The sequence below is a fragment of the Aythya fuligula genome, chromosome Z (genome assembly GCF_009819795.1).
Source record: "Aythya fuligula isolate bAytFul2 chromosome Z, bAytFul2.pri, whole genome shotgun sequence".
NCBI lineage: Eukaryota > Metazoa > Chordata > Aves > Anseriformes > Anatidae > Aythya > Aythya fuligula.
Genome location: NC_045593.1, coordinates 83,715,837 through 83,741,156, shown reverse-complemented (window position 1 = coordinate 83,741,156; position 25,320 = coordinate 83,715,837). Strand labels below are relative to the sequence as shown.

The window sequence follows — 25,320 nt, the reverse complement described above, 5'->3', positions numbered from 1 at the left end:
CAGCTTATGTTTTATATCCTGTTTTCATAGTGACTTTATTCTGTCTCGAAGTGTTCTTGTTTGAGTTCTGTGAGAAATTTTAACTGTGTTGTGTTTCTGTCTGAAATGACGGGTAGTTGTTCTATGCACTATTCTGATAACCTTTTTCACAGGAAAATTTCCATATGCCTAATTCCTCCATTAGTTTTATTAATCTCTTCATATTAATAATGTTCTTGCAGTGATCTCCACCACTGAGTTTTGCATGGTATCAACAGAAGAATTCACTTTTACCAGTTTTACCTCTGCTGCCTTTCCAGTTGGTGGAACATTTCTCACTAGTGCCTTCTGAGAGTAATTAAGAGCCCCTATTAGCTTTCCCTAAACCGTTCATTATTTTGAATATCTTGATTATGTTCATTCATCTTCTGTATAAATTAAAATGTCCTAGTGTTTTCTGTAATTCATTGTCTTATTTTTCTTTGCAGAATTTTTATGATTTCAATAGCTCTTGTCTCTATTTTTTTTCTGGATCAGCTTTTTTTTTTTTTATTTTTAACTTGAGTTCAATTCTTCAGCTGAAATTATCTCATCAGGTTATATGATGTCATTAGGTAAAGTTAAACCACCAGTGTTAGGCATACATTTAACTTGGTTATATTCCTCAGAAATTTGACATCACCTCCTTTAGTAATTATGTAACCTATAAATTTGGTGGTTCAACCTTCTTTCTTTTTGATGTGGATTAATAAATACATTAAATAACATCAGCTCTAGTATCAAATTTTATGATAGCTCACTATTAATCTTCTGAAATATGTCTGCTCTTTTACCTCTTTCTCCTGCTAGGTTATTTTAATACCCTTTCTCTTTTAGGAGCAGTGTAAAAGATTTCTTTGGAGAACAGTGTAAATTATCATTCGCTTTTCTGGTATTGTTTGGTCTGGTTTTCCATTCTGAAATGTTTCAGTAACTCAGTCACAAATAATTTAAAAATTCCAGACTGCCCTTCACACAGTGCTTTTAAAAACAGTCTATGTGGGGCCTTGAATTTAAGCCCTACTCCTAATTTCTTGCATCTGTATTCTTTGTGGAGGAGCCAGCAGAGGTTTCCCATAAGGGTTGTGGCATAGGATCTGCTTCAAATCAAGCATGTTGGTAAAAGAGGTTATAGAACAAATCAACAAAATGAACAATAACAAATTATTGGGGGCTGGATGGCGTTTGCCCACAGGCTCTGAAGAGACCTGTGGTAAAACAGCTGCGCCACTAACAGCGGTGTGGGTGCCCAACATCCATGTGGGTGCAGACTGAGAGGCTTGTGGAGGGAAAGGCCGTTAGGAGTTATAGGGAAGAAGGATCCATCCTGTTGCGCTGGAAGCTGCTGAACCTCCATTCTCCAAATGCCTGGAAAACATTCTGGGAATCTCAGTGTCTGCTTGACCTCCACCTCCTTTTTTCTGCAGTTCTCTGCTGCTGAATGCTCTTCAGCAGAGTGCAGGAGCAGTCCTTCCATGTATTTAATAGCAAACAACCCCAGCATTGTCTGGGTTTTCCTAAGTATCATCCCATACAAATGTGGCCCTGTACAAAAAGCTGTTTTAATCCAGTGCAGGTGCTTACTGCGGTGTATTTGCTAACTGTTATGCCACAAAGTCTAGATATCTGAAGTGCCTGTCTGCTTAATTTCAAGCTGTCAGGCTGGAATACTGTAGAGATTTTTTTCTGGAGGAGTGATACCTGCTCTCTGCCTTTTTTTCTTTGGAAAAAGTGTGAATACAGTATATCCTCACAGCCAGTTGTTGCAACGATGATAAAAATTTCACAACCCTTCTCCCTGTTTACTTAGTATTGCTGTGCCCCAGATATGACAATGTGTGCAGATCCCAGAGAAATAATGAAATCTATGGAAAGCAGGCACATAGGAGAAAAAAGGCATTATATGATGGCAGCTTTATTCCCTGCTGTTGTTGGACTGCAAATGGGTACCAAGTTTGCAACCGAGGCTGAAAAGCATTTAAACTTTGTTTACTAGACAATAAATAATACAGAAACTGTTTGCTGAAAGTTGAAGACGAGAGCTGCTGTTGAATTCTTGTACTCTGGCTGGAGGTTGCTTCTTTGTGAGTTGTCCTCAAATAAGTGATGAGTTGATGGTGATTTTTTTTAATTTTAATTTTTATTTTTTAAGGCCTAATTTGTCTCCTCTGCTGAAAAGGATGACTATAGTGTATTCTAAAGAGGCTGGTCCATCTCAGAGATCATGCAGTAACACAGTCAGACGGCAGTGGCAGAACTGGGAAATCAGGAGATGATGGCATGTCACTCATACCCATCTGTGGGCAGCTGGTGGCAGCAAAGCTTTGAAGCTGTTAGAAGCTGGTGACATCCTACAAGGATCTCTGGCATTTGTGGAAATGCCAGGAAGGGATCAGGGATCTGGGAGGGAAGAGTGGCTGGAGACTGACTTTACAATTTACAGTTTTCTCTCATGAACATAAACTCATGTTGCAAAGGGTCCAATCCCAACAGGAGTCAGCATGCTTTGAATGCCAACTCTTCCTTCAGCCTTTCAAGTGCTAAATGCTGTTGGGTGCCCCTTTTGCTCATTCCTAGAAGCTTGTCTTATACATTGGTTTGCTTAATGCCCAAAATCCACTCTGAAATGTTAAACTTCAACAATTTGTTAGTTTGTTGTCAGGCTTACTACTCCCTGCAGGTTTCCTAGCCCCCCTTGCTCCTAGGATTTGTATATCTGTGGATCTTGCCACTTCCAGGTTTTCAAATACCACAGTAGGCAGGTTAGTAGATGATGAGAAAAGAAGTGGTGTGGAGAAATGCACGTGACGTGGTGACTGGTTAAAGTACGTTGTTTATGTTTTTCTCCAGAAAAGCACATAAATTCCATTAAACACCTATTTTTCATCTTCTCTATACAAGACATCTTGGCTATTTTTTCCTGCTTTTTTTGTAGGATTTAGTATAAATAGTATCATTTGTGATCCACTGTACCTTGTATGTCATGAGTACTCAGTGGGCAAGTTAATATTGCCTGAAGACTGGCAAAGTTCTGTGCTTCAGGCCATTTATTTTTTTCAGTTACTATTCTAACATTACATTAATCATCCGGATTTTGTATTTAATTTTAACAATAGTTTGTTTTCCTTCTTCATTCTAGGGTATCCTCATTAATTATCATTTCAGCTGATGAAGTTTCGTTATTTATTTCTCAAAAGTAAACTCACCTGAGGTGACTGAGGACAAGCTGATAGCTTTTTCTCCAAGGTCTTTTATTGTAAAGTAACTGCTGTATACATACAGTACACAGTCAAAGTTTTTGCTTTAAATACAGATGTTTGTTTTACTGAAAAAAAAAAAAAAAGGACATTTGTGTAAATATTTGCCTTTGAGCAACTCTTTTTTAATTTCTGCTATTCTATTCTGCAGTACGATATCAGAACATATAAGCCTCCAGAATGTGAACACCTCTAAGTTTTCAGTCAGAGTATAATTTACTGTGGTCCAGAATAAATATGTGCTTTTTTTTTCCTTCTGAGACATTATGTATGCTGGAGCTTGTTTAAAATGAATGTAGAACAGACTATGGTAGTGGTTAGACATTAAAATAACATTGTTACAAATTACCCTACATTGTGATTCTGCATATTCATGGACCCACCCCATCTTCATTAGATGGCTGAGCTTTAGATCCTTTCCAAACTTCCAGCAGTTTCTAATAAACAAGGAGGGATCTTTTTTTCCATTTCAATGAAATGAGCAGATATGGAGAAAACCAGCAGTGGAGCCTTTTCAGGCATTTCCCTGGATTTTTTCCCAGTTCCCGGTTCACATATCACTCCTTGCCCACTGTACACTCTTTAATTCTTTTTATATTGTTTTGCTTCAAATGCCAAGCTGTTTTTCTACTCCATGTAATTTTCCAAAAGCACAGTTTGAACTTTTTTTTTCTCCAGGAGAATTATATAAAAAATGTTTTTGAAAGTCTTTCTTCAATTTATTAATATTTGATAGACTTCTTGAATAACTGCAGCTACCATTTGAAATGTGCATGTGCATGTATATGCATTATCTTTGGAATATTATTTAATCTTTCTTGCTCTAGGCAGGATTTCTTTGGAACTGAAATAGCAGGACTCATGACATGATGATACTGTGCCTTTTGGTTTTGAGTGTTTGTAGTTCATTCAGTCATCATCTTGGTCACTACTTTGGGATTGAATCTCAAACTGCTTCCAAGACAATTTGCTTTAAATATTCGTCCCCTGTGAATAATGTTGCCCAGATCTCATATATTACTATTTTCATCCTGATTGCTGCAGATTCATGTTTCGAATGAAAGATTTTAGGCAACCGACACTTTCTGGCTTACATGAGCACTAAGCTTAATGTTCTTGTTGTCCAGATCAAGTTCTTTAGGAAAGAAATTTCTTTTAGGAAAGAAATTTTGTCTAATCATTGATCAGTCAACAGCCGTCAAGTATTTCAGATTTTAGGGCTTGATCTTCAGCTGGTATAAATTGTCAGGGTTTGGTTGAGCAGAGATAGCAAAATGCAGGTGCTGAGAATCTGGCCTGATGCTTTCAAGTCTTGGAGCAAGTTGCTCTTCACAAGTAGTGTCCCTAGCAAAACAGTTTCTTTTGCCTTAATTCATAACAAGTTCAGCTAAATTGCTGGAATCCAAAGCTGTCTTAAACATTTGATTGATTATTCCAATAGTGCTCTGTTTGGACAGCAAATACAAATGGTAAAGTCATGCCTTTATTCCTCTGCTCAGCAGTCCACTTGAGCAGGCTCAGACAGTTTAATGTTAACACTATGTATGCATATTTGGGTATGGAAACTTCAGAAGAAACCCCTTTTGATTTCCATAAAACAAAAACGTCAGAAGTCCATGACATGATCATTCTGAAATTCAAAGTGTTTTTTTATGTGTTTGATCTAAACATGTTGGTAATAACTGTAAGCATAGGAAGAAAAGGTCAGAGCAAACAGTCTGTTTAAAGAGATGGAAATTTTAGCTCAGGAAGGAGAGAGCAATACTCCTCTAACCAGTCTTTAGCAATGTGTAGTTACGTGTCTAAACTAAGGTAGTGGCATAGGAGGAGGATAGAGGAAGACAATATTCTTCCTCCTGAGAAGAATGGAGTAAGACTGACACTTTTAGAGAATAGTTCATGTTAGTTCTAAAACAGAAAACTAAGGCTGGAGTGCTGAATTCTTTTAGATCAGTATTTGATTCCTGTTTCTTTGCTGTGCTTCAGCCAGTTCTTGTGGTGACAGTTAATATGTTGATGGTGACATCTTTGAGGTTACCTTCTGTGGTCTTGCATTGGAGATGCAGGTCTTCTGGCAGTAGAAGCAATTACAGCTGCTATCTCTTGGACTTCCCAGGTCTGGACAATAATTTAGTGTAAAATCATTATCTCTGTTTAGGTGAATGACTTATGTAAGAATTACAAGATCATTGTATGCTGTCAACATAGGACTGGGAAACTTCCAGAGACAGTGAAGTAAATTTAAATGCATACTTCGGTGCTGAGACAGTGTCCTAACTCAGAGTGGAAGTGATCTTGTAAAGCTAGTCTTTTTCCTCTGCCTACCTAAGAACATGTTTATTGTTATCATAATCTTTTCAAGGAGAAAATTAAAATTATGCTCTATATACAGTAAAACATCATATTAAGCTTTACATCTGCTACCTTCAAGCCAATTTTTCAGAACTGCAAATGAAATTTTAAATGACTGTAACTTCAGCAGAACTCCATAATCTTTTATATCAATGCGTGAGAGTGGTATAGACATTTATTGAAAGATAAATTTTGAGGTTACTTTAAACTTTCAAAAGAGAGCACCATATTATTTTGATGATGCATTCATGTTGGCAACGAGTGGACAACAAAAATGTGTGAGTCTAATTTAGATGAGTATCTTAAAAGTTCATATGTATCACTAATCACAACACTTCACTGTTCATTTTCTGATTTACCTGTTTCTCTCCTCCTAACCTGAGTTAAGAATTTTTACAGTAGCAGGTATGACGTGTTTCCAAGCACCTTCTTTTCAGGCTCTGAGTAGTGGGGCTATTCTTACTGAAAGTAGCTCTTTCTTTCAACAGATCTACCAAGCTCTTCACTTACCTTTTAAAGATTATGTGAACTTTGAGCTTTTACATACTTGAGCTTTGAGCTTTGACTTATTTGAGATTTGGGCTTTTACTTTTGATTTGTTATCCTTCACATCACAAGTAGAACTTCACAAGAACTTCACAAGTAGAACTTGAAGAATTGCATTAATGAACACACACTGTTAATTGCGATTATGTATTCAGTGTAGATAGAGGGTAAATGCTGATAGAATTGCTGTAATTTAAAATCCAGCTGTAAAGTCATGGTCAAAGTTTGTTTGTTAGTAGAACTTCAGGACTGTATTCTATCTAAATTAGCTATTGCAACCAGCTGGTGGACAATACAGCAAGATTCCTGCTTTATCCTCTCCTGAGTGGCATTGGTGTGACTGGTTACAAGAGGAATGCTAACGAGACCACTGCCAATCTCGAGTATAGTTCTTTCTGTCTTGCATGAACTAAGAAACTCTCTTGTTTAAATATAGTAGAATAGGATAAAGGTGTAAACAAGAGTCAGCCAAGGGAAAAAACTCAGGATTTTCAAAGTTGAACTTAAAGCAAATGCATCTGGTGGATTTCCGTCATCTCAATGCTTAATCCCACAGTCTGGGATTCTTAGTTATTTAAGCCTTCTACCAAAACAATGTCAAGAAAGCTACACCATTAGTTGGCATGACTTTTTGCCTCTGAATGTATCACCATGAACAAACAAGCTTCCATCCGTTTCAAGTAGTATGTTTGCTAAGACTATGTATGAAAAGAATATCTAAAAATGCTTACTGATAGCCAAAAAGGTACTGTACAATGAAAATTTCAGTGTTTGTTTCCTCACACTAGATGGCCCTTCAGTGAAATGGCATGTCACTCCCCTAATGGGCTCTATTGTGTTCATGTTCCTATTTTATTTGGTGTGTTACCTTCACTGTACTGAAATGTGCAGTGAAGGAAAGATCAGGAAGGAGCTGCATTGAGCAATACCATGCAACTTAGCAGAAAAAGATAAAAAAAATAGTATTGGCCAGAAAATTTTCATTTTAACTATATAAGAACTGCCATTAAAGTTCTTCTCTACTTCACAGAAACATCTAGCACCATTTTTCTCTAGAATTATTACTGCTATTCTTGACTTTTTTTTCTCCTGATTTTATATTTACGTTATAGCACTGCAGTAGTTCATTATATATATATTAAAAAAAAAAAAATCCTAATTCTTTATATAGGTCGTAGTGCCAAAAAGTCACAGAAGGTTCAAAATTATTTTTATCAACTCTCACTGTATGTTTGAGGAAGAACAGATTGTTGTAATATTCATGCTCACAGGCATGGTGTCTTCATAAGCAGTGAATCGTCAGTGTTTTTGTCCACATGTTTATATGATTTCCATTGTGCCTACTTTCTGCTGTTTTAAATATTGAATGCTCAGTAGGCAATAACATTTTATTGCTTCTTTCTTTAATAATCATGACCACAAATATAATTTCCCTCTGTAAAACACTAACCTTTTAATAATGATGTGGTTTTCTCTGTATTTTAGAAATCCTCATCCTGACTTCCATTTGGGCATCAGCAATTATTTTCAGTCCTGTTCTGCATGCACTGTTCTCTGTGGTAGAATGCACACATAAAGACCCATGTTAGCAAGTAGACTTGCTAGATGAAATTCTAGCATTTGTAAGCAACTGGGTTTTTTGTTTGTTTGGTTGGTTTTGTTTTGTTTTGTTTTAAATGCAGTCACTGAATGTGCTTTACCAGGTAAAAAAAGACAAAAGTGAAAAGTGAATTCCAGTTTAAAAAATCAGTTCTGATTCTCTAATGTAACCCTGAGATTTGATGTCCATGTTAAGTTGTGCGAGCACTGTGAGAAAGCCTGGTCCACCTGTTCCCTTTCAGGATGGTATGAGTAATACCCAGGTGTTTTTATCTATTTTTGGTGATACTAACGGTAGAACACGTGCTGGTACCTGTCTGTCTGGCATGCAGTCAGTCACTATTTAAAATAACTAAAAGTCTAGGACCTGAAGAGTTATGAGGTGGTTTCGTGGAAGGGTGGGATCTTATAAATCATTAAGCTCCCCCTGAAAGGTTTTAATCTCTTCAAGGGTCTTCCCAGAATTGATGAGACCAAACGGTTTTGGTACTCCACGGATGTCACCCTTCAAGAGGGAAGAGCAGATGAAACTACCTGACCCTCTCAGTTCATTACAGACATAATGGGGGAGGCCAGTTTCAGGTCACCCAGTGTGTCTTTCCAGGTCCTCTAGACCATGCAGCTTTACCTCATGATCTCACTTTCAAAGTCAGCCTGAATGTAACAGTATCATCATGGTTGTCTGACCTCTTTCCATTTCCCTGAGAAAAAGGTAATATAATGACTTACCCATCACCAAGTCTGAAGCCTTTTGATAGAGGTTCAGAAGACGTGGAGGAGATCAAAAGCCTCTAGAGCTGGATTAGTGTAGGCCTGCTGTCTTCTTCTTAGTGACCTTCCCAGAAAGCAGAGATTAGAACCTAAGAGGTAATTGGTGAGGCCATTAATCCCCAGTGACATGTTTTTGAGCAGCAGCCAGGCCATAGGATGGTATTCAACAGCCATTGTCTGCGTGCTCTCTCTGAGAGGTACTAATGAACCTTGACAGTAAAGGAGAAATGCATTTCGTACTGATATGTCTGGGTCTACTTGGCTGGTCTCCAAAAGGAGGTCTCCACAGGTACCACAACCCCAGCACATGGCTGAGACTTGCGCTGGGGGATGACACCTGTGACTACAGATGGTGACGCTCTACTCTGGAGGACTGCTGTTAGTTGAAATAACCTGCAGCAGTTTTTAATAGAAGTTCTTCCCCTATTCAAGTAACAGAGAGCTATGGGTTTGCTACTAAAGCCAGGGAATGGTAAGGGTAATTCCTCACCAAACTCCCTGTCACTGATGATTCTGTAGCTGCAGGTAGTGGCACATGCAAAGAGCAGTTTTTGTGTCTTGTTGTAGTCAAGTAACAAGATCAACAACAACAACATTTTCTTACAGCTTACCCAGTATATACAGTGGCTCTCAGGCAGAGATGGGGTGGTGTCCTTTCTGTGTCTCCATTACAAGTCAGCCAGGCTTTGTCTCAGTCATTTTCCCTTGCACAGAATTTATCATACTCACTTTCACAGCAAGGGGTATTTAAGGAAGATCCTTATGGAGTCTCTGTCTTTTCCAGACAGCATCTCCTTGAAGTCTCAAAATTTACTCATATTCTAGATAAAATGCTCCTGTGATTCTTGTTTTTAAGACCTGTCTCTTTCCCTCCAACATAGCAGTTATTAATAGGACAGTTATCTACCATAAGCAATTCGGAGCTTTATTCTCTATATTAAAAATGTCTCCTTTCACTTAAAGCTCTTTCTTTTTCACTACTTTAATTCCATTAACTTCAGCAAAGTTTACTTTCGAGTCTGGCTTATTTATTCTTCCTGCTTTCCCTGTCTTTTGAAATGTTTGTTTTGTAAATGCACTTCAACCTAGAGGAGAGAGAGGTTTAGGGTTAGAGATATAATCCTTTCCTAAATCACCCTATTTTATCTCATGGGATCAGAAGCATAGCCCACTAAATAAAGAGATTCAGACAACATGGTTTGTATTCAGGTTTTGAAGTGGGTTAGCTCCACAAAGTCTAGAGGAAACCATTTACTTTGTTTTCACCAAATGAAAAATACAGTTATAGCTGAAAATTGTGTACAAGAATTAAGTTTAATTATTGGTCAAACACTATATCAATCTGTAATCTGCAGTTCACTATGAAGTAGAAGGAGGACATGGTTTCAGTCTTTGGGTTCATTCCCTTTTGTAAATTCAAGTCAGACTATCAGCATGAATTTGACATTGCTTTCACAGTTTATGCTTAAACACATCCCCTGGCAAATATCTTGCTTTTCAGATACCTTAAGCCTTCTGCAAGCAAACAAATCATGGAAATTAAATAGTAATAAAGCTGTTGATAGCTTTGTATAATAAATTTTATCTACTATTTAAATGGCAATTATTTCCAGAAACTTGGCAATTGTAGCCATACAAATGATGAAATTGATTCCAGTCACAGCCCATCTTTCTTTAGAAAGGAAATACCAGTAGTGTTTGAAAAATGGATTATTAAGAGCCTTGGTTTGCTCAAGGTGGCTCATATGTTGTATTTGCTAACACAGCATCTTGCTGGAAGAAAATAAACGCAGCTTTTCCTTAGCCCAGATTATTTTCTCCACAAATCTTTGGAGCAGGAAATAAAAAACATCTAATAGTTCTGGGGCATGTGGAATTAGTTTAAGAAAAGCTGAGCCCTGATCCTTCTGACCGCCTCCACTTTCCTGTGCTGTTTTGTCTATTCCTGCCTCAGAATATGTCAACAAATTTTCTTTAAGTTCAGAAGGTACAGGGAGGGTGGAAATAGTGATTCTTTTTCTGTCTCCTTCTGTCTCTTGGTTTTCTTTTTTTTTCTTTTTTTTTTTTTTTCCTTTTTGTGTGTGTTTGTTTTAAGGGGATGATTTAAAGCAGATGTATTTTCAAAAAAGGTACAAGTTTGTCTTGTAAAATATTTGTTAAGAAAAATAGCCTCAGGACCTCTTAAAGTAAACCTTGTTGAGTTCTATAGATATCACAAAATGTACTATTTTTGTTACATTGACATAATTCTTTTCTCACACAATTTGATTATAAATCAAGATAACTTTACAGAGAGGACTGAATCTAAACTGAAGAGACAAAGCAGACAAATATCTGTGATTTCTGTATGGCTTATTGCTTACCTTTGCAGTACTAGAAAACAGATTATTCATATTTCTCCAGTACTGGAAGTATGTTTTACATGAATGAATAGAAGAGATACCTCTTTCCTGATAAGAAATGAAATGCACTGGATATATGCTGTACCTCCTCGGAAGCTGTATACCTGAGGACAATAATATTCTCAATGCCAAGGCTTCAAGGGTGTCATAAATACTACAGAAATTATATCAAAAATAACTCAGTGTTGCTGTACAGCACTGGATATGGTTGCTATTGGTGGCTGTGATTATGGTCATCCACAAAAACACTTCTTTGTGATGTAAATAATTATTGCTCTTAACTGAGAACAGAAGGCTTCTCATGTTGCTTGAGAAACTGACTTTTCTCTTGTCTCTGAGTTGTTTTGTTTTCTTAAATTACGCTCCATCACTGGAAGTAGTTTTGCCATTCCTGTCTGTCTCTCTCTCTCTCATGATTGTTTATTTTTCGACAATCTGTGTTTTGTAGCTAAATTCTTTGAACATCTTTACAAGAAATCTTGACAAAATAGTTGCAGAACCAGTGTCACTAGAATAACTTCAGATGAGTTAATGTTAAATGATGTTTTCCTCATCCAAACTGGTTTATAAAAGCAGCAAAAATAACAACAGAATAAGTGAACCAACAGACTGGCTGCTAGTAAAGCATCAGAAAAAGAAAAGAAAAACAAAATGCAACCTATGCTCCTTTCTTAGGTACTGGACTTCGTAGTCGATTACAGAGAACAATGTAGTATGTGGGTTTTGGTAGCAAAATGCTAAGGAACTCTTTTATCAAATATTTTACTGCCTTTTGCAAGTTTTGAAATATTTTTCATTACATTTCTTATTTTGAGAAAACACTAATTAAATTTGAACTAGATAGTGTAATATGTCATTGATCCATTGGAAATATTGAACATATAGTTTTGACTTTCCATGTGGCTCAGGAAAAAATAATAAAAAAAAAAGTCAATTTTGTCTCTGGGGCCTAATTTTAAGCCCATCTAATTCTAATTTTGTGAGAGTACATTGGGCTTTGTGTGGACTTGATGTTACAGCCTGCCTGGGTTTAGAGATAGAAAGCTTTTTGGGGAGAAAGAACAGACTGTCAGAGCAGGAGGAGGCCCTGGTGAGGGAAGGTCCATGGAGGGCATTGGTGTGCCATGCAGCACTTTGTTGGTGTCATCCACACCACCGATAGATATATGGTTCTTCTAGGAGGCAAAGTCTGCTCGAGTTGGCAGACAGGAGGACAACATTTGCTGTTGGCAAATCTGTCAAAGACTACAGTAAACATCTTAATGAGGGTGGGAACTTTTTGGAAACAAATGGTCACTCTGTTTTTGGGGAAAAAAAAAATAATAAAAAAAAAAAACACATTTTTAAGAGGAAAAAAAAAAGGAATATTGGTGTTAAAGAAAAGAGAAATTATGGTTAGGCTTTTATATTTCCATAAATTGATGGCTTTAAATCTGATAGCATGTAGAATACTAAGTAAGGAGATAATCAAATGGCTTCCTAGAACGATGCCTCTCCTGCATCTTTTTGTGGCTGCCATTTTCTTAGCTTCTGGAGCCACGGACTGCACTGACCATACAGTGAAGGCAGTCAGAGCTTTGTCTCCCATACTTTTCACGAACTGGAATGTTAATACAGGAAAAGGGGGAAGAGAGAAGCATGCTCACTGTCCAAGCAGAATGGCAGGCAGCATGGATGCACAATCGTGGCTCTTCTGGCACTGCTGTGCACATGGTGGGAACCAGGCCTCAGACCAAGCCGTGAGAGCCTCAGGTTTCCCATGCAGAGCTGCTATCTGCCTGGCACATGCATCAGCGAGATAACAGGCATCCTGAGAAAATGCTTTATTCCACCTCCTGGCTCTTGTTGCGTGAGAGGCTGCACAACATAGGTAGTCAGCACCCTCAACACATTTATAACCTGGAGGCCTGGGTTACTGAAATGCATGTTTAGGAACTGATGCAACAACAACAAAACCATGTGGTACTAAGTATATATACAACGTCTATTTCTGATATGCACTGTTTAAAGGGTTTAAAGGACAAAGGGATAAATCTGTAACACATGCACTTCTGAAACTTAATGGTTGGATGCATGTCATGCTTCCTACAGCCAGATATGTTTTATATACAATTACTACAATTACTACTTTTTTTTTTTTTTAGGACAGTGAAAAAAAAGGATTTATGAATAAACTGTATGCGATCCAGGAGGTGTGTGTTAGTGTCCAGAACGTCCTTGATGAAGTGGCTTCCTTTGGAGAAAGGGTAAAGAAGTAAGTGCTGTTGTGGGTGCTGCATTGCTCTCTAGTACTGTTCATATTTCTCCCAAGCTGAGAAGCAAAGTGTTAGACCCTCTACTCCTTACCCCCCCTCCTTTTTTTTTTTTTTTTTTTTTTTTGAGGTGGGGGGGATGGATTCCAGTTTTGGCCAATCTGTTGTTAAAACTCATCTTAATTTACTTTGTTCTATGGCAGCTCTGAGTTAATAACAATCCAGTCATGTTTGTTTTGGAATTTGGAAATGTATTAATTGGGGAGAAAAACAAACAAACAAACAAACAAACAAACAAAAAAACAAAAACAGAAGTAAGGCACTGAAGTGAAACAGAAAGAGAATCTTATTGTAAATCCTAACAGTAGTTATTTAAAAGTACTAATAAAGATGCAGTTTTGAGAAAGGAAATAAGCAGAGCTGAATCGGGGTATCAGAATTTAAGGACATATGTATGTTCAGTTGCGGGAAATGTTCTATTTATGTAAGTTAGCAAAACCTTTCCTCCTGGATTATATGTAATTTATAACAACTTATACATGATATATAAGAATTGCCAACAAATTTAGACATTAAGCAAGAGAGGTTTTGAGATTTATGACAGGAAGTTTGGTGTATTTTTGGCATGGTCACTGAGCAGCAGTCTAAGGATTTTTATTTGAGATCAGAAGGGTTCCAGAAACGCTGTCAGCTGAGAAGCAGGGACAGAATTGACTTGGCTTTCTGCCCTCCGAAAGCTGAGAGCAGAGCCTTGCAAGATGAAAAGTTGGGAGCAGAGCATTCACAACCTCCTTTCCACTGCGGGCAGGAAGGGTATGCAGAAAGGTGACCTGCGGGCCGTACAGACTTAGAAAACCTTCACAGGAGACTTTGCTATAAAGTTTCTGCTGATGCGCTCAGCACGTCTTAAAGGAAAGTTAAAGCTGTGTATTTCTGCTTGTTTTGGGTATGCTCTATGAGCACAAGGCAACCTTTTTTTTTTCCCTTCCTTTTTTTTTCCACTGCTCCATGCAACGTGCCATGCCTTGGTGTTCCCAATTATGAGACCACAGCTCATGCAAAAGGATATGGCCCCAAAATAAATAATGTGTGTTTTAAGGGAATTTTAGAAAATTGATACATTGGGTGGAGGTCAGCCTGCAGGGAACTTAAGAGTCATCTCTCCTCCTGTTCTGCCTTGCTTTTTTTTAATCTATTAGCAATGGCAAACATATCAGAATCAGGATAAAGAGGAGGTTGCCACTGATGTGTTTAAGAGCAAAGGCTCTAATGGGAAAACCTGGGAAGCATTCCCGTGGGGACGCTTCCAAACAGGCTGCATTCACAGCAGCAGAGGCAGATGTAAGCACATTATATTGCACAAGTTTTCCAGACAAGCAAAATGAGCCTCTGTGAAAGAAGTCTTTTATCAAAAGGCTGCTTACGGAAGTTGCCTTGATGATTAAGTTTCTCAAATCATGCACTTTGGAGGTGGGGTTTGTTCTATTATATACCAGATGAGAGGAACAGAATTTTCTAAGCAGAGTGAGACCGAATCTTCCTATAAATCTTTGTAATTTGTTCCTAAAACTATAATGGGAAACCTGTACTGAATGCTGTGCTAACACAGCACATAAGGAGGTTTGCTAAGTGAGGAGCCAGTGTTCCCACACATGGTGTGTCTGTGATCCATTGCACAAAGCCGAGTCACAGGAACATGAGCAGACCCTCAACCTTCTGTTCATCCCAAATGCATGCAGAAGAGGGGGAAAGAGCAGGTGTCCCCTGAGGAGAAAGGGAGTGATCCTACACCAAGTGACACTACATAATGTTCACTCTGGAGACATGTCAAAATTGCCAGGGAGAAAAGAAGACAAATAAACACAGGAAGCCAGAGCTCATTATGAAAAATATGGCTAGCAATTCAGATAATTGCAATTATTCAGCCAGAGAAGCCAAAATAATGTAATCACACTGATTGGGCATATAGTTAGTGGTAATACTTTAAAGAGTATCATCAAGCTACTTAGAGCCAAAGCCACATTTTCCTTCTGGATAAATGTCATGCTACACCTTTGACATGGTGGTGCCTTCAAGAAATGATCCCACTTAGCCCAGCTCCCTTTCACTGGAGATCCCATGGGACAATATGTATTAATTGGCCATCTGGCCTTTCTCTCTTCCTTGCTTGCAGAGGTTGGAGGGCCACAGCGTGGCTGTTTTAAGACCTATTAGCTTTCACCTCCTCCCTGTCCATACCTCAACCTCTGTAAAATGAGGTGATCAGCAGTTTTTTATCACACCATAGAGTTTTGGAGCCTTATTAAGGACTTTTTTAATATGGGGCTTTTTTGTAAAGTGCCCTGAAACCCTGATGGGATCCCAGAAGTCTTATTCCTTTATTTGTAAAAAAATATGCATTTGATTTGATTTTATCTGGAATGATCTAGTTTATTTCTTTAGCTTTTCCTGTAATGTACTTTATCTTACGCCACTCACTTTTTTACCTTCCTTCCTTTTCCTCCTTCTTCATTTTCCCACTCAGAGTAGGTGTTTTTGTCTTTCTTTCATCCTCTAATGTTGCATTATCCCTGGTTTTGGGACCAATTGTTCTCTCCCCTCCTTTTCCCTAACACTTTACCTACCCCTATTCTGGTCAGGGGAAAATGAGTGGAAGACAAGGACCTGTGCTGCCTGCACATTTGCAGAGACAGAAAATGTTTGTTCTGTCCAGTGCCTGGGGACAGGCACTAAAATTTTCATAAAGCCGAGTAGTGCTTCCTCTGGAAGACAGGTGCAGCTGGGCCAGGGAGAGGTGCCATCCAGTGGGGAAGTGAGTGACACTGGGACCTCCTTCTATTTTCATAGCATCATAGAATGGCTCGGGTTGGAAGGGACCTTAAAGGTCTTATAACTCCAACCCCCTGCCATAGGCAGGGATGCCACATGCTAGATCAAGTTTGGCAGGGCCCCATCCAGCTTGGCCTTGTACACCTCCAGGGATGGGGCATCCAGGTCCAAACCCTTCTCTCGATGGTGTCCAGCGCCCATGCATTCATTTGTAGTTTCAGTTCATTGTCATCGATGGAAACTGGCACTCCTCCCCCTTCCTGCCCACTATTCGTTCTTTTATTGACTCTGCTGGGTGACCAATGCTCTGACTTTTATTAATTTTTCACTTAGCACATTCAACTGGACTGTTCCATTCTTGAGCTGGCTGGCAATAGTTGCCCTCTGTGTGTTCACAATCATCCTGTATTTCATTCCACTGAGATACATTGTCCTTGTCTGGGGTAAGTAAAGCCTTTTTTTAACTGTCTGCACCACTTAGAAAAAATGTTTTTTAAGGGATGAATTATATTGTCAGTACTTTTCTGTATTTATGATCATGAAGCTGCTCCGTGATGGAAACAGACAGGTTAGTTAAAAATCACAACTGCGTAAAGATTTAGGCCCACCTGCAAAATGCATTTTTCTTGGCTGGCATTCTAGACTTCATCATACTATAAACATGTAGCCATGAGGATTCTTCATATATCAAAGTGTAGCTTTGTCTAGATATTACTCTGATTTATTTTCACCACTTATACACAAACAGAGGCATTTCAATCTATATAGTGCATTTAGGACAGTATGCCTTTTTTACTGCAGTACTTTATCTTGTGAAAGTGTATGTAAACGTAGCAACAAGAAACCTGTTTAAAGGGTCACCTTTAGTCTGACAGAAAGGTGCATGTGCTATCTGGCCAGTTGATAATGAACAGAAACTGAGAGGGTGGGGCAGGGGATTCTGGGGAAGGGAGGGGCACTGTGATTGAGCCAAGCTCTCATTACTTGTCCTTATATTTATCCTTTATACTGATTTTAAACAGTACCATTACTTCATCTGTTGTAAATAATGCCATAAGTCTGCATTTGTTCATTTTTAATACATCTTACATCACCAGCAGCTGTACCCTTACTCAGTCATATAAACCTATGAAGAGTTAAATCTTTCTGAAGAAAATAATCATGCCTTTATGTAAAACAAAACAAAACAAAACAAAAAAACTTTTGAATATTCAGGACACAACGTAAAATCATTGAACTGACTGAATATTATTCTTATAATATATCAGGCAGAATTATTACTATTCATACAGTCTTCACAAATCAGTGCATCAGAATATATAAAATTGAGAAGGATCAATAATGAAGATTTTAACAAAACACAATATTGAACTGAAAGAAATGACTATATGGGCTTAGTGTTAAGAATTGCCTCAGAATTTCATTAATTCCCCAGAAACCCAACATCACTTGGGTGCAACCCAAGCTCTTAGTTTATTCCCAAAATTGCATGGTTCCTCACAGAGACAAGATGGTAGGTCTTTTGTTTAAAGAACTTGATCAATGTCCTTGTTCTGCATTTTCTTGGACACATCTTGTACACTCAATTTCATACATTCCCTTGATTTCATGCAAGAAATTAAGCTTATAATACCCCTCCAAGACCCACAAAAGTATTAAATCTGCATTGTTGTGTGAAAGGCTATACTGACACCTATCCCTGGCAATACCTTGGAAGGTACTACACTTACCCACAGATGTAAGCTCATGTCTCTGTCTCAGGTAAGCCAGAGCCTTGACTTCCAAACTCGAGTCCATGCCTCCCAAACCATTGATGAATAGCAGAATCACTGTTTTAGATGCACCTTGCTCTCTTCCCCTCTCTCTTTCATTTCCACCTCTCACAACTTACCTAGTCATACAACTTCTAGCACCTTTGGCTCATTAGAGGTTACAGTTTCATGGTTTTCATATTCATTTCAGTTTAGGCAACTTCTTGTTCAGCATATGTGTGGAGATACCTTCATTAGGTACCTCCACATACCTTCATTTCCCTTGCATCTTGCTGGGAGATGGGAGAGGTACTGCATAGCTGTTGTTCCAGCAACCCAGACCTCCTTGGGGATGTAATGCATTAGTGCAGAGCCATGTCTTGCTGCATGAAGGGAGCAGGTCTCCTTTCAAAAAGGTCTCATTCCAAACAAATGCCTGTTTTCTCCGTTATTCTGTTTTTCTAGCCTCCCCTGTGTACAAATATTTCTTCATTCTATGCATATATCCTGCACTTAAAAGAAACGATTGCTGTGGTTTGAGTTTCCATAGGAAACCAGGCCACTCTGTGGTAGCATCTGCCCATTTCATTCTTTGGGGAGGTGTGTGTTTTCTTTTGTTTTGTTCTTTTAATGAAAATTCCTCCATACTGTAGCTAGGCTTATGTATAGTTGTCTTTCTACTGTGAATCCACAGGGGCTGCCCATTTTGGCCTGCCCTGGTAAGAAATCCTTGGTTCTTTGCTTCCTATCCCTGTTTCTCCCTCAGCAGACTGTTGGTCCTTGAACTTGTCCTTGAACATCAGCTCCAGTGGAGTAGGAACCCCCTCTGCACTCTAATCCCATTCATAGCAGTGCACGGCCCTGGTAGCTGCTACAGCTGTTTATATGAGAGAATGTAAAGAAAATAACTTCAAACTGAAAAATTTCAAGCTTTTAGAAAAGATATAATCCTCTAGTTGTATTTTACTTGTCCTGTAGCATCCTGGATCATCTGTTCCGCTCTTCACCTTTCTCAAGCCCTGACTGTGATTTATTCATGCATTTGCTTTCACAGGGAGGCTTGCTCTTTTCAGTATGAGTAACAAATGATAAGGCAAGGCCAAAACAAGTCTAGAATTCACTAGTGGGTGGTCTAGTGGCCATGTGCAATAGACAGTGGGGTAGACCTTGAATTTCTCAGTAATTTGCTGGTGTAAAGAATCTTCTTTAACAAATGTCTTTGAATCCCACATATTCTTTAACAGTACTTATTGTTTAATCTAGTGATAAAAGGATTTTGGTGATCTCCTGTCTTAACCAAATTGCTGAGAATTCATTCAGTGGACACCCCTGACTATTACCAAGCCTACTGCTAGTGCACTGTGTCCTGAAGCTTAATGTCCTTGCTAAAGCTTTCTGAAAAGCCTAGGCACCAAAGACTTCTTGGAAGATAAACGGGATTATCTTATCTCTGATAGCCTTGATAAATTACACAGAGCAGCACATTTTCAAATGCTGTCCTAGCTTTCTGCTGCTCAAACAAGAATCTGTCCAGTTTGTACCATTCCTGGCCATGATTTAGGTGTGTGCTCCCAGAGCCCACACACAAGATTCTTGTGTGAATCCGAGCTGGTATGCTGGTATGTCATGGTATGTAAACAAGTTTAAGTTAAAAGCATACTTTTAGCTTAGTTTGGGGAGGATTTTCGTGGTGCCTATGAATGCTAATTGTCAAACTGTAAGGCTATGAGGTCTGGAAGAACCATTGTGTCCATTGGATGTGCCATCAGATCATCTCTATCTGTCATCTTCAGACAGAAGTTTATGAAATCTCTTCTTAAGCCTTCACATGATGAACTGCTTCCCATCTGATTCACCATCCATAGCATTAGAAAGATGTTCCTTGCATCTAGCCTGAGTTTTCTATCCTGCTAGTAAGCCCTCTGTTACTTGTCCTATCACCACAGAGATATTCCTCATTATTCCTCTCATTCTTCCATCTTCTGCGTCATAACCATGGTTTCTGTTGTAAGGGGAGTTCTCAGTCAAATTTGTTTTAAAGACAGTATTAGAGGAATTAAGTACATCACTTTACCTTGAATCACAGGGAACCACAACAGCAGATAATGGCTTTTAGAGCTTGAGTTTATGGTTTATGCATTAATTAGTTAATGCTACTCTCAGACTTTGAAATTGATCCTAAGATCTTTCTCAGTACTTTGTCATTAAATATATACACAGTTTAAAAAAATGGTGAAAGTAACATGTGAATGCTCACTTTTGCAGGCATCAATAAATTTACGAAGAAGCTTCGAAGTCCATATGCAATTGATAACAACGAGCTGCTTGACTTCCTGTCCAGGGTTCCTTCAGATGTGCAAGTGGTGTGTATATTTTTAAGGGGTCCATACAGTTGCTAATTTAATATATAGCATCATCATTTTCTGTTTTTTGTTTGTTTGTTTTTGTTTTGTTTTAATCTGATTGTTTTGATTTGACCTTCACTTTCTTTGGCACAAAAAAGAAATTCAAACTCAAGCTGGGGATAGTCTGTGAACCTTAGGGAGTCTGTGGTACTTTGTCCAGTGAGGAGTTAACTACTACCTCAGTTATACTTAATGGGAAATCAATAAAAGGACAAGTATTTGGGAGATGGTAGTAGGTGCTAGAGCTTGTGTTAAGCAGCCTCCAGACTGTGTACTGTGAATCTTATTGGGATGAGGCACTGCAAGTTTGTTGTTTTTTTGTTGGAAATGTTGCTCCCTGAGGCCACTAGGACATGCAGACAGGCAAAAGAAGGATCAAATGATGGAGGAGCTGCACATGGGTAGAGTCACCAGCAGGCAGCTTTGCTCAGTGTCCCAAGTACTTCACAGCCTGTTTTTTCTAAAGTGAAAAATTTTGGCTACAATTCAACTGTGACCATAAAATTCTTTAAAAGTGAGCCAGTTATGAATTATAAGCTTTTATAGTGCAGTACACAACCCCTTGTGAAGGTGCAAGCATTAAGATATGCTGGGCACATAAATCATCTCCAGTATCATGAAGATTACATGCTGTCCATCTTTCTAGGTAACAATTTCGGTTCAGAGCTGGCTTGAATTGGAAGCACATGTGCATATGTCCAATCTGAATTTGACCCCCTCTGTGGTAGGCCTTTGAAAATAAGTATGTTTTTAGGAAAAAGATTGCAAAGAATATTCATCCAAAACGTTAAAGGTGATAGTCTTTATTTTCTGTTACATCTCACAGGGGTATAAAAAAAAAAAAATAAATCTCCAGGCAGAATTTTCCTAATGGTATTTTTTCTCTTACTTTAGGTCTGTTGTTCTGTTGTTGTTGATTCACAGCTGTAGACCCCATATAGATTGCAGGGGGATAGTTTTCATTTTTTGTTTTCTTTTGTCTTGGAAAAAAAAAAAAAAAAAAAAAAAAAGAAAAGAAAAGAAAAGAAAAGAAAAGAAAAGAAAAGAAAAGAAAAAGAAAGAAAATAAATAAAAAGAAATCTTTCTTTCTTCCTTTTTCTTGCTGGTGGCCACCTGACCAGTTTCTGAACATTGTGTTTAAACAGGTGCAATATCATGAACTGAAACAAGATCCCAGTCACAGCCCAAGCAAGAGGAAGAAAAACAATCCTGGCTAGCCAGCTTCATGTATTGAAGAAACTAGCATCTGCTGGGGGAAGATAAAAGGAGAAGCCTACAGCCTAAGCAGCATTTCCTTTCTCTAAGCTTTTTATTTATTTTGCCTTTTTATCTAATGGGGAGAATTTGTAAATACTGTATAAAGGCATTTCTCATTGACTATATACTTAGCACTGTAAAGACACATTTGATGAAGGTTTCAAGTAGGGCTTTTGCTGATTGAAAGGCTTGTTAGAAATAGTGTGACACGTTAAAGAAATCAATGTAGAATGGTAAATACGCACTGCTACTCAATGGTCAGAGATATCTGAAATATTCAAATCATGATGATTAAATCTACAAAGGGTGTAAATTTAAATCTGACTCAAAAATTCTGTAAAATTTTATTTGTGAACCTTAGTATTTTTATCCAGTGAGCCACCATTACAATTTTCTATGTTTTATACATCTCAGCAGAAACACAATGTAGTGAAACCTACTGCACTTAAGTTTTAGCAAATTTTTTTGAACTCCAGACTGTGGTGTTAACTCCTGGTGCAACATATTCCTGTGCAGTAGGGCTGCCTGTAAGCTAAAGAGAAACACCAAATCCAGATGTCTTTCTGGAGCTCCCAAAAGAACTTCCTGCCATTTTTATCATTCCATTATAAGACCTAAAAATCTCTGTCTCTCTCAAAATACTGCCAGGTTTGTAATTGATTGCCTATCTGATTTTTTTATACGTACCAGTAATCTTCATTTGTACTACATAGTTTAGTGAATGAAGTCCATAGTTCTGCTGTAATGGAAATACTATCAAACTAACTCCATATTGCTTTGGGTGTCATGCTATGAACACCTTTTGTGCACATAACTATTTTAATAGAGAAATCTTGCAGAAAATGTTTTTGCTTTCAAATCACAAGGTCATACTTATATGCTTTATTATATAACACATTACCTGTTACCAATGTGAAATGTAGTGTAGAGGAAAAAATGCAGTTGTGGTTAAACTGATATACCAGTTTTATTTCCTTAGCTAATAATGTAGTCAGTTCTTCTGGTAACAACTGTGCCCTACTGCATGGAAACTGCGTTATTTTATAAATTGAACAAAATTTAGAGTAGGAAGGTTTACATTTCAGAGGTTTTAGTGGCCACTTCATAACGAGTGCTTGGGGATATATTCTGATACCTGCTTGTAGACTTTCACGCTCAGGTCCCCATGTAATGAGCAGAGAATTCATTCCTAGGGGACTACCTGTGCACAGCTCTTAGCCGTAGCTCCCAGTGACTTTAAAGGGGATTTTTGCCCAGGTGAGAGCTGCAGAATTCCGTCCTCAAGAGGAGTTCTTCCTGTTGCTCTCTGTGGGTTACCTCTCATTGGTTGCAATTGATGATAAAGTTATATTGCACTACTCTAACAATACTTTTTGAAAAGACTATTTAGAAATACTTTGCAAGCAAATGTATATATATTTCTCTAAAGAATTCTATGTTAGCTGCATTGCTCATGAAAGATCATTCTGACTTTGTTTATTTTACAGATATGTTGATAGCCAGTTTCTGATATAACAGTTATTTTGATCTTGTTATTTGTATGTTTGAAAGAATGCCACTCAAGTAACTGTTCTGTAGAAAGTCTTAGACCTAAATATGCTCTTGTTACATCATGATTTTTAATTAATTAATTAAATGAATTTAATTACTTAATTAATTTAATTAATTAATTAATTTGCAAAGCTTACTTAACCACCTTTTCGTTATATGTTGCCCAAAGAGCAGCATACTATTGATGAAGAAAGATTCACTGACAAGCCTTCTTTGTTAAAAAAAGCTAAACAAACAAGCAAAAAAAAAATTTCTACTCGACAAAGTGCGAATATTTGTTGCCAGTTGTCACTTATGCAAAGTTCTTTGATACATTGCAAGCCTTGTATTTTCTTAATATTACCCTTCATTCTGTGTGCAATCTCCTGTTGTGTTGCTTTTTTGTTTTGTTTTGTTTTGTTTTTCTCTGTACTCAATTTCAAGTGTCCTATGTGGTGGTAATGTCTTGACTTATACACATTTACTGCATTAAACACAGTTTTAAGCATCTCTATACTAATAGCAGGAAGCATCTTTTTTTGAAGTTCTACAGTATCATTTTCCCTGAGTGGCATGAAGGACAAGTGAATGAAAGCACCGTATTTCTTTGTGCAGGATTTCAGTGTTTTAAGCTCAAAAACATGTAAGTGCATGGGCAGAGGAAGGAGGCCATAAGTTTGTTGAAACTTGCTAAGCTTCTGTTAATGCCTCAGTCTTTTAAAGCTGATCTCACTGGAAATGCAATGCACAGAAGTAGGACTGACTCAGAACACACTATCATTTTTAACTGAGGTTTCTCCTTGCCAAAATAGAACATTATAAAACTATGTTTTAAAATAATTTAATTAGTCTGAAACCCTTTTCAATATTTAAGTTTATCTCTGTGGGAGAGGCCTCTTCAGAGATTTGATCCTGCCTTATACTGTAAATACTTCAATGTATCTTCAATTTCCAGTTTGGCTCTAAAGTCAACTTCTAACCTTGTGTGGTAACCCTCTAACTTATAACCTTCTGATTTGTCTGGTATTATTCCTAAATAACTTGTCCATGTGTAAACAATCAGGATTGAACAATGTCTTTCATTATCTTGAAATTCTTTCTGCTCTAGGGAGAGAAAGTTTAACAGCTTCATTTGGGTCCACACTTCAAGCAGGTGTTGGAACACTTGGTGTCCACTGGAGGCTATTTGTCTGAAGTTCTAGTTTCATTTCTGCTGCTACCTCAGAGTACCATCAGAAGATGCAATTAAAACAATAGTGGGACAAAGAGAAATTCATTAAGAAGACCACATATGTGCTAATGTGTGCTTCAGCATCAAGAGGAAGAGCCGTTGGACCTGACAGCAATGCACTAATGTATTTCATTCCAGGGTAGCCCAGGAGTTCGAAGCAAGAAAAGAAGGGAAAAATTTATTCTCTAGTCAGCATTAGACCATGTACCAGCCGCTCAAAGTGTGGTGAGACATTCGCAGCTCACTCCCCAGCAGCAAGAGATCCCTACCTGCAGGAGAAGGGCGCATTCCACCTACGCCTCCTTTCCGTGCTCAGCTGCAGGAGTCGTGCTGGCAGCCAGACACAGGCTTCTTTACATTTCTGAGCCTGCTTTTCTTTTGAGGACAAACTTTTTCCTCCCAACTGGGCTAATTTCCAGATTGCTGTGCAGCTGCTTCTATTAAAGCTGATAATCTCCCACCCCCACCTAAACTGCAAATTTTCAGTAACTACCTCTTCCTTTGGAATTTTTCTGAAATCTCGCAGAGGAGAACAACCAAAGATTTTTAAGACATACACAGTTGCAATTATAGGTGTTTTTCAGTGTGAAGGACTGGATTTCCATTGCTTTGTGCCTAATTAGAGTATGGAATAAAAGGAATGTATCTTCTGACACTTAAAGGAGAAATTCAACTACTCCCAAATAAAATGCAATCTTTAGATGTCAACTGAGAAAAAGTGAAGGCTTTAAAAGAACAAACTGCTCTCCACTCGGTCACTTGCACCTGGTTGAAAGCATCATGCAATTGGCTGATCAGTGGAGAGGGAAGCAGGACTGAGGGTGAGTATGATGTTCATTTAGGCACAGAGTGGCTAACCTCCAGGTGGTGCTGTCCCTCTGCTCTTGGTAGGAAAAGATCCTTCTCTTCCTACCAGAAAAGTAATTAAACTGCCCTAAACAGCCTTTATCTCTCCATATTTCTCCAGGTTTAAAATATGGTGAACTGCTTCAGTTGACTAGGCTTAGCCTTTGTTGCAAATGCTACATCTTGTCCTTTGAAAGCAGCCTCTCTCTCAGGAAAAAAAAAAAAAAAAAAAAAAAAAAGGTTGTAGCACAGCTGCTGCCAGCTGTAGATGTGA

The 25,320-nt window shown here is 38.2% G+C and overlaps 1 protein-coding gene across 5 annotated transcripts in view; it reads left to right on the top strand.

Annotated features, from left to right (window-relative positions):
* Window positions 1-23,489, top strand: part of MCTP1 (multiple C2 and transmembrane domain containing 1) — a 314,126-nt gene extending 290,637 nt beyond the window's left edge. For all 5 annotated transcript variants that reach the window (XM_032205996.1, XM_032205997.1, XM_032205999.1 and 2 more), the window contains 4 exons: window positions 13,090-13,199; window positions 16,360-16,469; window positions 20,043-20,140; window positions 21,328-23,489. In XM_032205996.1, coding sequence (XP_032061887.1) covers window positions 13,090-13,199; window positions 16,360-16,469; window positions 20,043-20,140; window positions 21,328-21,399 — 390 coding nt within the window. In that variant the 3' untranslated portion in view covers window positions 21,400-23,489. The remainder of the gene's footprint in view (window positions 1-13,089; window positions 13,200-16,359; window positions 16,470-20,042; window positions 20,141-21,327) is intronic.
* The last annotated feature ends 1,831 nt before the right edge of the window (window positions 23,490-25,320 follow it).